Genomic DNA, 15,551 nt, shown 5'->3' with positions numbered 1-15,551 from the left:
CTTTCCCATTTTTATAACAGAATTGATGAGGTCATTAATTACATTCCTGGCCCTCTAACACTACTTAAAACATCTCACCATTTTATTTGGCAAAATTTAGGCACAATCCTCAGGTACAAACTTGATTAAACTTGTACATAACGCTGGTATTCAGTTTGCTTGAATTGTTTCTTTTAAGTCATCTTTATCTGAAATCAGGCTCTGGTGAGAAAGAACTCCACCTACTTTCTTTCAAAATTTTTTTAAACTTCTTGAGCTTCATTAATTATTGATTTATGCTTTTACTCTTCTTTATTTTATTCCCAACAGGAAATGAGGAAGATAGTTTTCCAACTTCAGACCTTCTAGCAGCAGTTGGTATAACTCAAGTGATGGACAGTATTACTTTATTTTCAAATGCAAGCTGAGCATGTTTGGAATGGGAGGCTTACAGAAAGGTAGTTTCTTATTTGAGACTTAGGTCATGTAAGGATCTGCTAATTCTTATCAGGCCATTTCATAATGGACTTTAGTCTTAATTGAAACTGTCAAGTAAGATTAGACTTCACATTTAGGCACAGAAGGCAAGACAGTGATCAGAACAGATTCCGTGAGCTAGAACATATGGTATTTCTACATGAAAATACTTCTGTTGATCTGAGGAAAATTTACTACTACTACAAAAAAAACAAACAACGAACTTTTGCAGCTGGGCTTTATACCTCAGAGTCCATTTTCACACTGCTAGAAGAAAACTCTTCCATAAACTGGCCACACTGCTAAGAAGAGAGCAGGAATAAAATTGGCTAAGATTTTCACATTTTTTCTCCTACTTTGAAAGTGAGAATTTTTGGCAGGCTGTTCAATAAATACAGACAAGTATTTGATATGTGGAACATTTTGGGGTGTTGGTTATTTTTGTGTTTGGGTTTGGTTTGTTGTATTTATTTTTAAACTCACTGACTAGGTCAATACAAAACCCTCATGAGACTGGCTTGATTTTAAGATTGACATTGCAGACCTTCCTGAAGGCCTTTGCATTGTTGCCCTCTTCATTTCTAACTCATTATAGCTAGTTAGTTCAGTTACAGGGAACAACCCCAGGCAACACAAATATCAAACTTCTACAGAAAACTAACTTATGAGGTACCAAGCATAGATCACCATTTTTTCAGGCAAGATCAGAAACCACATTCTTGTCATGGGAACTTTGGGGATCGGAATCATTTGCAATGCTTCCAAATTACTCTATGGTTACACCTTGTTCTTTGTCTTCAGCGGTTGCATTCCAATCAGTAACTTTTTTTTTTTAAAGTAACTGTAGGTACATTCTCCTTTAAACTTAGTCATGTTTTTCCACCAGACACTCACTTCAACTCAGTCTTGGACATCTGTCTGTCTACAGATATTGTAACCCTTACTTTCACACTGCAAGTAGGGCATCAGAGAGAAGTAACGCCTCCTGTGAATCCAATCCAAACGCCAGCCACGTTCATCGCTCTGTTTGATGGATTCAAGCAGATACATACCCTTGCAGATGTTACTTGACCCTAGACTGTCATGGCCTTTCCTCCCACGGAGATTCTCTAAAAAAGGCTTGCATTCTTCAAGGTTTAATTAAAGCAAAACCATGCTGCTGAGAACCTAGTTTCAATACCAGTGTGACCTTGGAAGGCAAAGGCTCTGAAGGATCCTTCATATTCCAGTTATAAACTGGTAACTCTTCCTCTGACTCAGCAAAGCACAATTAACAGCTCCCCAAATAGCCTGATGCAGTTAAAAAAAACACCCGAGATGAAAATCTGCTTTATTACAGGGATGTAGATTTTCACGAGAAACCATAAGGAAGTTGGTTTCACACTAGAGAATTTGTTTGGAGAGCTCTTGCATAAGACAGGGACATGCCCTAGTTGCCCAAATTACTGTCTCCAGGAAAGATTCATTAATAAGCAGACCCTTGTAACAGCAGCAGCCTCCAGAAAGCTTACAGTCTCTCACACTTTGGGCACTGCCTCAGTTGGGTAAGACCTGGAAAACACCTAAATGGCACTCAGAAAGCAGAGGCATTGCTCTCTGTGTTTTTGAGCCTGGTAGTGAATACCTGTGAAGGATGCCACTGAAGTACCAGGTCACAGGTGGTCAAATCCAAATTCAACACATGACACTGAACACTAGGACAGTGACACTGCCCTGAGAAGTGTCAGACAGGGACGCCGTGGTTTCATCTTTGAACGGGGCACATATGGGCAACTTGCAAGAAATACAAAATCTAAGGATCTCCATAGTTCTCAATGTGACATCAAGACAAACGAGCGTGAGTGAAGGAAGAGTTTAAAAATTTGACCTAGTATTTTAAGCTCTTGTAAGCATTTTAAGCTCCTCAGGCACACTGTCCATCAGGCATACTGCCTGACAAGTATTTACTGCTACAGGCTCTCAGAGAAAAAGCTTAATTGTAACAAAAAACGGACAGCAATTCTCATCCTGGTGTACTTCATTAAGAAGATCGAAGCAGCACTGACAGCTATAGTCAGTAGAAAAAAGGTAAGGTATTGAAAAATATTTTAAGGTAAAGACGGAAAAATACTTTGTTTTTAATTTTGAACACAGCCCCCAATGCAGCATTTCCTACTTGGAAAAAGATAGGGATTATGAATGAAGCAGAATATATTTGCAATTCAAGTGACAAAGTTTAAAACTCAAAATATTTTAATAACCAGTAATTGGGAGACATCCCCTTGCTCACTTACTGCATTCTGGACTAGCAGCTACTCTACAGGTGAAAGCCAGTTTAACAGTTTGTGAGAGTTTTCTGCCTTGCAACATACAGAGGTACATACCCTTATTCTATAATTCCAGCAACATAGATACAACACTGTAAATAAAATCTTAAAATCTTTTGACTATTTAAAAGCCCTGGGCTGCCACGCTGTACTATGCTAACAAATTATTATATGGAGTTACAGAAAGCTAGCACACTGGAAATGTTGCCTCATTCCATAGTTTATACAGACTTGAACTGCTAGTTTAAGAAGATTACACAACTAATTCAGTAAAAACGGTCATGTGTTTATGTGATAAATCAGTAGTGTTGTTTAGAGCTGCCTATAGATTAAGCTATTGGACCATGAATAAACAACTTGTAACAAATATGCAATCCCAGAATACAACTCACTTAAACTGCATTCACACTTACTGAGAATACATCTTTTCATCCAGATGAAAGTGAATGTACATTCAAGAACAAAATAAAATCTCTTATTAAACAGTTTGCAGAATTTATTAGGTCTTTTTTAATATACTCAATACTTTCTCAAGCTAGTTGCATATAAAGTGATCTCCACCATATACATTACAATTTCTGTGCATCATCTAAAAAAAAAAAGTAACCAAAAGGTAATATTTTACAGGTTACAGTTAACTTTTAACTAACCTAAAAGTGAACCCTTCTGTAATTTGATTTAAGACACTAACCCGCACATTGCTTCTAACTGCAATATTTAAATTAGGTTTCACAGCAAGCTCAACCTGCGTTTCAGTGAAAAGAGGTCACTGCCATCTCAACTTTTGAATTTCTATAGTTTACTACCTTAACACCGCAAAAAATTAATGTGGTGTTCACTCCAAATAAGGAAAAAGTATATGACAATTCCTTTACAACAAGCCTGCTCAGAATTCAAGAAAAACAGGAAACTCCTTCAGTAAAAGGAATTCACCCAAATTTGTGAACAGAAAAAACATTTTAGGTTCTTCTTGACTAATGCTTGGAGCTGCTCACAAAAAGCAAACCCAGCAAGGTAAACCAGTACTAGATATGACTTAAAGCAAAGAAAATTAGAAAAAAGCAGATTCTACCTGCAACAAACATTTCCCAATTTAAAACAATCTTTAAAAGGGACTCACGCAGATAATTAACTAACAGGTTTTCTGGTATTTTCATAGGATGCTAGTTTACTGGCCAGGCACATATATTGTAAATATACAAAGAATCCAGAGTGCTGAAATTTACACAGCACTTAAAGGATTTAACATAACAGAGGTGGGTAGGACACAGGAAAAATATTTAACAACTTATATAAATATATTAAATTCTCAGCAAGAAGTGTAAGAGCCCATGCACACAAGACAGTAAATTGAAAAAACAAGTATTTAAGACTTGACTTTTCCTTTCAACAGCACTGACACCTGAATTCCAGAAAGTTAACAATTTACAGTATCTTATAACAGTCTTTCTCCACACAATCTATATGTACTGAATCATACCGACATTACACAGCACATGAACAAGCAGCAGATGCATCAAGGGAAGAGGAGCTATATGCATCATGGGGCCTGCCCAGTTAGAGGCAAGTATCAGAAAAATTGTTTCTGACATAGGCAGAGATACAATCAATATAGCTAATTGTATACCCGTCATTTTCAAGAGTTAATCCACAGTATGGGAAAGGGGAGCTTTAGATAAAAATTATGTACCCAGTCTCGGAAGTGACGGAAGCAGAGATTTATCTTTCAAAAACTGCGACCATTCTGGACTGGCCTTGATGCACATGCAGTACGTTTGTTTTCAGAATGCAAGATTAATTGGGAATGTCTGCACTAGTGTTTCGATTTCCATATTTGTGATGGATGATCAGCAATACAACTCCTAAGAAGAAGCATATGGACCCAACAGTGATGTAAGCAATGCCCAGAAAGGGATTTTTGCCTCCCATCCATGAGATGGTGCTTAGAATCATTCTTTTTCGTCCATCAAAACTGTGTACAGGATAATCTGAAAAACATTTAGGAAAACAAGCAGCACGTTTCCAAATCTAGCTTTATGTGGTCAGGCACATTAAAATTTTGGGTTATTTCACTCGGGTTCCAAATACAAACTGCTGCCTTTGAATACTGGAGTGCAAATATCAAACTTTTAGGCTAAGACTAGTCTGGGCACTGTCAGCCACTCCAAGAAGAATGCCATGTTAGGAGATGTTAACCCCTTTTTAAGGGAAGAGTAAATGCACGATTTTGTGGGGTTTTGAAAGCACCTTCAATAAAAGTGAGGGAAATCTAAATTTTAATTCTTGAATATATTTTAGTACAAAATTTTATGTTCAGTTTTCTATGCACTCCCCACAGTTTTGCAGCAAAGGAAAATACTGCAGTAGCTATTTAAAAATGATCATTAAGTGCTTTTGAATTTTAAGAACTCAGTAACTATGACAACCCTCCTCCTCTTGTCTCCTGCATTTCTACCTAGTCTTTAGTTTGTCCAAAACAGAATGACAGACTCCCACCTGATCCACAGCTCTGGCATTTTTCTGACCTCCAAAGTCAGTCTGCCCTTGATTACATATTGTCATTACACCTTGAAGTTAAAGTTCTCAATTTCTAGGCTACAAACTACCTCTGTTTTTTCCCTTTTCCTATGCTTCTCTCAATTCCTTTACAGCACCCAAGCAATCTAGTTTCCCTCTCACTATGAGGCTAATAATTCTATAAAAACTTGCACAGAAGTAAAAGATTCTCACTACCAGTTTTCAACCACAGCTCAATACCATCTTTTTTTAGTGACAGTAAGAAAAAAGGCTAATTCAATTTGAACTTGCACAAATACATGCCCATGCAATCCAGCTAAGGCCCTTAGCTGCTTTCAAAGTTTTTTTCAAAGGATACTGTATGCAATATCCAAGGAATATTTTCCAGCCTGTAAGGTAGGCTGTAAGTTATCCTTCCTTTCAATGAGACGATACAGCTTGCGAAATGTTGGCAGAGCAGCAGTACGCATCCACACAATGAAGTCTTCGTTGATAAAGCCATTGTTGTCGGGCTCCGAGTCCAGCATATACACTGGCTTGGGCCAGTTTACAGGTTTTGTTGTGCCTAAGATTAAACAAAAATAACAACAATAGGTATTTCAAATACAGGACTAAGTAACACAGTGGCTCATCAAAATTCATTCTAACACTACAAAAAACCCCATATTAACTTCTAAACAGTATGAACAGACAGGTTGGCTCACTACTACTGCAAGACACTGGGCTGTTGAAGAACTTTTTATTTTGCAGCATTTAAATAGTAGCACATATCCATTTATTCTCATGACAGCATTGTCCACTTGTTTAAACAAATTTGCCTCCCCTACATATTTATATAATTAGGAAGTCTTGTCTCAAAACATTACTTGGTGAGCTAGTTCTCCATTATGATGGTAGCTCCTCTGCTCACTTGCTCAAGTTTGACTACCACTTCCTGGACCATGAGCAAATAAAATTATGTACAATATTTTAGATGATGCCATACTAATGCTTTTGCCAATTTTATTGGAAATACAATTCTACACTGTATTAGGATAAGGTATCTGCTTTTCCAAGGGTAGCATCACATTGGTAACGTGTAATTTGGCTGTGACTAAGCAAGAAACCCACATCAGGTTAAACCTGAAATTATTATATACCTTGCATAAACACACACACCCCCCCCCCCTTAGAACCCTGAGGAAGATTCTTTTCGGACACTAGTAGCCAAAGAAAACTTTGATTTACCAAACTGTATTTAACCTAATAAATGAGACACATCAGTCACTTCTAATCACAAAAAAGAATCCGATTTTTAGAAAACTTTGCACAATCTAGCAGTAGAAACATTTAAATGTAAACTCTGTATGAAGAGTTTGATTAAACAACTGCAGGATTTCTTTTCAAGTTAAATCCAAGCATTATAGCACTTGTGCTGGTTTTGGCTGGGATAGAGTTAAATTTCTTCATAGTAGCTTGTATCCTGCTATGTTTTGGATTTGTGATAAAAACAGTGTTGCTAACACACTGATGTTTTATTTAAGACTGAGCAGTGCTTACACAGCTTCAAGCCCTTTTCTGCTCCTCAGGCTGCCCTGCCAGCAAGTAGGCTGTGGGTAGGTTAAGAGCCTGGGAGGGGACACAGCTGGGACAGCTGACCCCAACTGAACAAAGGGAAATTCCAGACCATAGGACGTCCTGTTCAGCAATAAAACTGGTCAGGTAGAGGTAGGCAGGGGCTGCCATTGCTCAGGGACTCAGTTGGTGGTGAGCAATTGTTTTGTTTTGCATCACTTGTTTTTTGGGGTTTTATTTTCCTCTCACTTCGTTGGTTGGGTGTTTTTTTTCCCTTACTTTTTTTTTTTTTTTTTTTTAATTGTTAAACTGTCTTTTTCTCAACCCACAAGTTTTCTCACTTTTACTCTTCTGATTCTCCCCTGCATCCCACTGGGCGGAGGCATGGTTAGTGGTGAGCGGCTGTGTGATGTTTAGTTGCCAGCTGGGGTTAAACCACAACAGCAGTGCACATATTAGGCTTTTCTCAGTATTCAAGGTGGAAAAAAAATAAAAATCAGAAGTTAAAAAAAATTAATTATTACAGTAAAGGTAAAAACCAAACACTTTCACATGAAATTTGCAGCTGTCATTATTTAAAGACAACCTTTCTAGATAGCAGAGTAGTCCTTAGCTTAGATTTCTTCAGAGAACCACAATATTTTTAATTAGCATGTTCAGTAAAATGTTGTCAGTGAGGTAAACTCACTGGAATCAGAATGTGTTTGAAGTGGGGGTTTTTTGTGTGGTTTTTTTTTTTTTTTTTTACCTTGGAAAAGTGCAGTTAAGTTGTTTCCATCCCCTGTAGGATTCCTGAATTTTACATTTTTATCTGTCCACCACGCAATGCCTTTTTTAATCAAAGTAATAGGAGTCCTTGTGTCATTATCAATGCGGTATAATTCCAATGTATCTAAAGAGAAAGTCAAATTAGAAAACCAGCTGAAGAAACTTTCATTAGACAGCTGACCCTGATAGGCAGCGAAACAATTACCTTCAGGAGAAACAAAACAAAAAAACTCGACAAGGCATTTATTACCTGCCTGCCACAATCAGAAGCTGTTCTGTAAGAATCAATTTATATCAGATAGCAGCGTATTATCCATACATGATATCTATGTTTCTACTCCACACCAGTAACAGCTTCTCACAACAGGTATTTCCATCCTTTGTACACTATCAGCTTAAATTAATTCTCATAGCAATTTTGAAAAAAGCAACAGCAGTACAAGATATTTATTTTATTCTGAACAATGAAAATGTGTTAATTCAAAACAAAATGCCCATAATGTCTTTACTCAGAATAATTTGCAACTCAACACAAAACATACACTAGATCACAAAAACGCCTAAGTGATAGCTTAGAAGTGTTACCATACCATTAAACATACTGTTGGCAATAGCTCCACAAGGAGCAATGGGCTTGTCCTCATTTGTGCGGTAAGGCTCACATTCCTTACTTGGATTCTGTTAGAAAGAAAAAACGCAGATGAGTCTGTGTAAAAAAACTGGTTTTTACTACAGTACCTCAGTAACATGCTCATCTTAAATGTACCACAAAATAATCTTTTCACAAGTCAGGTTATTTACAACTACTTCAGCATTCGATACCAGTTAGCACGATTGATTTTTCTTTTACAAGCAGGAATAAAATCTAAATAAAACATGAATAAAGTCAGAATCCCATCATGGTCATACTAAAAATAAGGCTTTTCTTGGAAGCTATTAGAACTTTTTTCTTTTAATAGAAACAGTTTTCCAACATGAAGTACTCAAGTATTCTTTTATTGAAGGTTTTTTTTTTTTTAAGTATGCATCAGTGTTATAGAAAATAAGACTATAATACAAAACCAAGCATAACATAAAAGGCAAAAGGTTGCAAGGACTCCAACAGCACACCAAAAATGCAAGCAAGAAAAAGCATCCCCCCCACCCCCGAACCCTGTTTCAGTCATCAGATGTAGCCTCCTGAAACTTGCCCCTTTTTTAAAGTCTACAGGTGAAAAGGGAGAATCATTCTTGCTGAGGCAAGAACCTAACTGTATTTCCACTCCTCATAAAAATTAGGAAAAGGAGAGGTTTGGCCCTAAACATTACAGAGTGCCTTGAACAGAATACACAGTACTGATATTTTCCAATATCACTAATGTTCAATATTGAACAAGAGTCCACAAAAATGGATGCATTTAGCTGCAATATCCAAACCAGGTGCTAGGTAACCAAGTATTATTTTATACTGAAAATGAAAACTTCAGACAGAATGGATACAGATAGATACTACTGACTGAAGATAACGTGACAGTTTAGAACTATTCAAATTTGAGAAGTGATTGAAGTAGTGCATTGCTGTCTGCTTAATGAAAGGACTGACATGAAATTTTACAGTATTTTACACAGTTATTTTCTGTAAACAAAATATGAACTCCTTATGGTTGTCTTCTGTTATGCAGAAATTCTAGTACCTCATTATTACTAAAATAAATACTCTGCTATGTGGTAATTTATGCAGCAGTCAGAAGTTAGTTGCTTATTAATATCCAAGCATGAATACCTACAAGTAGCGAACTGTTATCTCCATTTAGTTGGCTGTCATCTCGAGATTTCACATAACGACGATGGTTTTGATAGAAGTTGGAAAGTCCATAATACATGAATACATTGCTCTACAAGAAGCAAGATGGGGCAAGCGAGGTTTTAATTCACACAAAACTAAAGTTTTAACCTCTTAAACTCTGTATTTACTTTACAGCAACATCCATAAAGTAGGAGCCTCAATTCTTTCTTCACACTGAGTACGTAAGAGTACTATCCTAACATAAGCTGGCATCCTGAAGTCCAACAGTGTAAACATGCCATAAGCTATCCGAATGATACTCACCAGCACTAATCCCAACGCCTATCTCGTCCGATGTTAAGCACATAAGCCTCATTATTTGCCTCCAATTTGTCAGAAAGCACTTATCTGGCATTTCCAACTCTTGCTGAACTGAGTTTTTCCAAGTCAGGCAGGAATAGCTGACCTACTCACCAGCTATAGGACACATACAGTAAATCTAAATGTGTAAAACACAAGCATTCCATTTAATGTTGTACATTTCCAGATAAACAGAGGCATTAAAACCCATTTCATCCCTGCTACTGAAAAGGCACACAAAAATCAGATCCATGTTCATAGGAAAACTAGAAATAATCCTTTAAAATAGAAAAAAAAAAGACTTAAGTGACACAACTTTCCTATCAATTATGAAATAAACCATATAAACTGTTCTAATACAGGATAGCATACCTCAAATGAATGTTCCAGTGTGAAATTGATGGTGCAAGTGCAAGGTGGTGTGCTGTCCCAGGATACATTTAAACATTTGTTGCAGGGACTAGAAGGCTCCGTTCCTGTATAGTCAATCTATAACAGAAAAAAAAGTCATTAATTTACAATGGAAGAGTAAAGAAAATTGATTAATAAGCCACAGAGCTGATGTGGCATTTATTTTGCAATCTTACACCTCAACTCCAAAAGCCCATTCAGGATGATCTCAAGAGGTCACTTCCAACCTAAATGATTTTGTGATTCTGTCTATATGCTCGATTTCAGCCTCAAACAAATTTTAACACTGAGGTGGGCCATTACTGCTGGGGGAAAACAAAACAAAACAAAAAAAACAGAACAAACAAACAAAACAAAAAACCACACACCAAAACACAAGCAGCAGATACTCCTGACAACATGATGTTTCCAAAACCACAAACACACCATATGACAAGCAGATCTGAGCTTTTACATGCTTTCCAGAGAGGTCAAATTCTTAAAAGTCTAGATATTTAATAAAAAAGGTTTGCATCCAAAAACTTGCTTTGCTGACCATTTTTAGTCATCTAATTAGTCACAAGATTTAAAAAATAATTTTTTTTTTTTAAGAAATTAAAATCACTTAATGCCCAAGAACTGTCCTAAAATAGGGAAGATGAAGACACTAGTACTGTTTTAACAGGAATGGTAATATACCGGTAGATGGACAGGAAAGATCATCAGTGTTAATCTGGCTTACACAGTATTATCTGTCTTGAATAGTGTAGCTCAAAAAAAAGCCAGTATTTGAAATCTGTACATAGAGGCTACCCGGACAGTATGCATAGCATATCCGTAGCAGCCATGAGCTCACCCTATGGCCAAAGGTAACTGAAGTCGATTGACCACATTAGCTCACTCACATGTATAGCTCCAGCATGTGAATGGCAGGAAATAATTAACTTGGGCTCAGCAGGCTAGCTCCAAGTGTAGGAGAAGAAAGCTTCCATCTGCCTATAAGCTATGTATTTCTAAATTTACTGTGAACTTCCCATTTAGAATTTAGACTCAAATTGGTGCAACATACACCAAGTTATGGCAACAAAACGTCTAACAGCAGTATCATTTAAACTACAACACCTGTATAGTTTTATGAAAGGCTGCTGCAAATGGTTTGCCCTGATTCATGCTTGTAGTGAAACGCACTATCAAGCATTAAGAGTTATTTATGATCTGTCCTAATGCCTGTATTAAGGTTAGCTAAAACAAACATGCAGTTTCAAGGTTCAGGGAACAACTGAAGCCTCTTTTCCTCTGGATCTTCTTCAAGGTCTCTCTTCCTGCGATTTCTTCGGTATCTATTAAGCAGCAACCCTTCTCTCAGCGCTTTTATTAGTACCCGCTCTGCTGCCAGATTTCTGACAGATGAGACCTACACCTTTACGAGCCTAGCTGAGACCAGTCAGCTTCAGAAGCTATTAGCTTGCAGAGAAAGGGTATCACATAATCTTTGCTTCCTTCGCTGAACAAGATATTGAGTTTATGCTGATCTAGAAATAGCACTGCTGCAGCAGTCCTGAAGTTCTGTTTAGCTACAGCAGACAGACGGACCACCACTGCTCTCAACAAACAATGCACCTCATTTGTTCAAGGCTGACTCAGTGAGGTTTTCTTCCTGCTAAAGTAAGCTTATGCAAGCACTTCCTTTAGAAAGAACATAAACCTCCATATTCTGAGCTAGTTCTCCAGTGTGTGGAGAAGTTTTAGATCAAGAACAAACTCAAATACTCCAAGGTTGCAAAAGATCTAAAGACTTCAATTTTAAAAATATAATTGACTAAATTCAGTGGAGCATGAAATTGATGTATGTTGAAACAGAATCATGCTTTTGACCACTGCTATCAGCGTCAATGCTATCCAAGAGCTTTCCTGTACAGTAACTGCCAACGCAAGTGGTTTTTTTCTGCATCCACATTTACGGGTTACATTCAAGAGAGAGCTTGTTTAAAGGGATAGAGGGATCTGTCTTCATCTCTCAACAAAATAACGAAACCAGGACTTTGAGAACTGAAGGACTGACTTTGGGCTCCGTGGCAGGAGCCCGCCTGACCCCATGTTCTGTCCCCAGGGATGGGCCAGCAGCTGAGTATGACAAACGCACACGGGGTGAGCCCTTCCCAATAACCCCTGATCTAAGGACATTGTGTATATCCAAGTTATCTGGCACCAATGGCTTTTCAGGCTGTTGATGTCTTGCCCAGTTGATTTAGGTGTTCACAGTATAGAAATAATGTAACTATTTTATATACATATTCTCCAAACAATTTATGATTTTTTAGAGTTCATATGCTGTCACATATTTATAACATACACACTGCTTAGCCACTTCTTGTATAAAAGGCATCCCGTAACTCTGGTCCTCTTTGCTATCCCTCTCTGTAGGTTTTATTAAGTTTTGTATCATTTTTGAGATGGGGTTACTGGAACTGCACACAACACTGAAGATGTATGCAACAGTCATCTACTTGCTTTCCCTTCTTCATTCCTAGTCAAGCCTTAAAGTCTATCTGGCTTTTTAACTACGATTATGCATTTCACAGCAGCAGCCATAGCACAAAGACCTCTTTCCTACACAGTTAATGTTCCAGATATTCCTCAATTTTTATCACATATTAATACGCTCTGTCAATGCTTCTTATCCATTCTAAGAAAAAATAAAATAAAAACCCGGGAAATATAGAACTCTTACCCTCTAGTAACAGGGCAAAAAGACACATTTACATAGCTGATTCTCATTTTTCACCCAAATTAACTATTTTCATGATAGACCCAAGATAAATGGCTGTTTATACCCTTTGAAACAGTGAGAAAATGCTAGAGAAAAAACAACACAAAAAACCTATAATTCTAGTACACTTAAGTTGTTGGAAATCTTCCACATTTGAATTCAAGAGAGCTTATAACGGAAATCAATGGAAAAGCTACACTTTGCTGCTCAGTCCTTGCACCTGTATGAGGACAGCAGAGTTCACAGAGATACTAATGGCTGCAATATCTAGTTCCAGGAAAGGATAATGTGAACTGTAGATAAATATGTATTTCAGGGGCATAAATTATACATCCTATTCAATTCCAATACACTAAGTTTACAGGCAGCTATATATATATGTGTACACACACATACACACTTAACAAGTATGCTGCTGTCTAGAAGGTAGGTGTAAATAACTACCTCTGCTTCCTCCCCCGATTACATTTTTAAAAGAGCTTAGTCACTGCACCTAGCTTCTAGATGTCTTGTCTCCCAGAGCTAAATTTACAGCTATTGGTGAATAACATTTGGAGGTTACTAACAAAAGCCAGCATACTAAGCAGGGACATAGCTAAGCATATAGGTGATAGCAGTGTCTTACAAGTACATCCCTCAGTGTGTTCACAGCCCAAATGTTGATCTGTAAAATGCTTCATCTACGTTTTGTTGCTGCAACTGTAAAGCCTTTTTTGATTGAAACTTTTTTCTTCCAAAATTCAGCTGCCATTAAAATGATAATCTCACTCGCAGAACTTCTGCATTGTAACACTTGATAAAACACCTGTGCGGATCAGAGAACAGAAGCCAAGTTTCCCCATTCTCACCTGCATACCCCAACTGGCTAATCATACTCTCATAAGTCAAGAACTCTGTCCCTCCTGTCCTCACAAAAGCCTAATGATCTGACTAAGGAGAGCTTCACGCGAGGTGGATGATACAAGACCGAACCCACACAGTAAAACAAGCAAACGAACGAAACACTTTCCAATCCTGAGTATCTTGAAATTAGAAAGGGTAGAAGGCCAGCACCTGCCAGCTGGTTTCCAAATATATACGGCTACTACTGCTTTACATATGTAATCTGATCACGTAGGGGAGCATCAGTCATGCTCCCAGCTCACCTATGGATTTTCATACTGCATGTTAGGTGAGAACATCTGGTTTTTGGCTCCTACTGGAACTTATCAGGAGTACACGACTGAGCTGCTAAGGAACAATAGTATATAAAAATTCTGTATACGCATACAGCAGCAATATAGGCATAAGAAGTTGCTTACATTTTTGGACTCGTGAAACTCTCTTACAATCATTATGTTCTAAGACTTTATATTGCTTTACTATGGAAATGGCTATTATAAACACCATTGTCAAAATAAAAATTAGAGTTAGCACGGATATTTTTTTGACTTCTCTCCACTGGGTGTCCTGTTGAAAATATGTGATTGGATTTACCTTAAATATGGCTATAACATGACAATTTAAAAGTCTACATGCCCATGACAACTTGGCAATGTTGGCTGAAGCACTAGTGTCAATCTTCAGATGTTCTGCATACCCTCAAACCTTGACACAAGAAGCAATTGCTTTTCAAAAATATGCTTACGTACAACCTTTGGACACTGTAAAATACACTTCAGCTTTGTTTTTTTCACTTCTGCTTTCCTCCTTGACTGGAATTTTAGTTCTTAACATAAAAGGAAACTGAACCTTAAAATGGTTTTATTATAACAACATTGTTTGCATCTTAACAGAAATATGAAAATATAATAGCATTCATTGTCTGCCTCAGGATTTCTTTAGTTAATTGGGCTTCACTGCCACATTGCTCCCACTACCCAAGCCACTGTCTTGAACACTACTTATCTGAAAGTGACAGCTTGCTCTGACAATTAGAATGACTTGATCCACAAAAATTCATATTCTCCAATATAGCAATTCAGCAAACCACCACACTTTTTTTTTTTTTTTTCCCCCTACAATCAGTCTTGGTCACATTAGCTCCCTGAAACTAACCATAGCCATCAATTTGCTTTTCAAGGTTGTCCCTAAGCCCTTTGGGTTGTTTCCTTACAACACAAAGCGATTCTGTTAATGAATGGGCCTACGTGTGACACAGTTTAGTTTTCAGTTAACGCTCAGCAAGTTTTCACAGCAGTGACGTGGCTGATTATCAGATGTAAATGACTCAGTTTTTGTAAGTATAATTAGAAAAAGCCACGCTCTTCCATCTTTGTTTCCAAGTTCACTCTGGTCTCCCACAGAGCACTTAAAAAGTTAAATCCCTAGCGCGCTCAAGAGTTACGGCAATACCTCCGCCACAGCGTTTCGCCCTGAAACTACAGCCGCTCTGGAAGATGTAAAGGTGTCTAACCCACTGCCACAAAGCGATCCCAAGGGTGATGCGCCTACTTTCAGAGAACGAAGCCCGCACCGGGCCGTGCCGATTAACTTCCCCGGCAGCTGGCTCAGGAGCGCCGGCAAGGCTGACAGGAGTGCTGCGAGCTACGCGGAGGACACTCCGTGTCTCCCGGGGGTCGCTGAGGGATGGTTCGGGAAAGACTACCGGCGACCGGCGGGAAGAGACGGCGGCAGGTTTCCCAAGGAGGAGCCGCCCGCCGACCCCCGAGCGCCGGCCCGGCCC

The 15,551-nt window shown here is 38.1% G+C and overlaps 1 protein-coding gene across 1 annotated transcript in view; it reads right to left on the bottom strand.

Moving 5' to 3' along the window:
* Positions 1-3,240: 3,240 nt before the first annotated feature.
* TMEM30A (transmembrane protein 30A) overlaps positions 3,241-15,551 on the bottom strand; it is a gene marked incomplete at its 5' end in the record, with an annotated part of 12,610 nt that continues 299 nt past the window's right edge. Inside the window, 6 exons of the mRNA XM_010565823.1 lie at positions 3,241-4,750; positions 5,638-5,844; positions 7,582-7,725; positions 8,192-8,279; positions 9,368-9,475; positions 10,099-10,215. Of these exons, the coding sequence (XP_010564125.1) occupies positions 4,557-4,750; positions 5,638-5,844; positions 7,582-7,725; positions 8,192-8,279; positions 9,368-9,475; positions 10,099-10,215 (858 nt within the window). The remainder of the gene's footprint in view (positions 4,751-5,637; positions 5,845-7,581; positions 7,726-8,191; positions 8,280-9,367; positions 9,476-10,098; positions 10,216-15,551) is intronic.

Source organism: Haliaeetus leucocephalus, unplaced genomic scaffold, assembly GCF_000737465.1.
Source record: "Haliaeetus leucocephalus isolate CR32 unplaced genomic scaffold, Haliaeetus_leucocephalus-4.0 Scaffold195, whole genome shotgun sequence".
Taxonomy (NCBI): domain Eukaryota; kingdom Metazoa; phylum Chordata; class Aves; order Accipitriformes; family Accipitridae; genus Haliaeetus; species Haliaeetus leucocephalus.
This window is presented reverse-complemented; position numbering and strand designations above follow the sequence as displayed.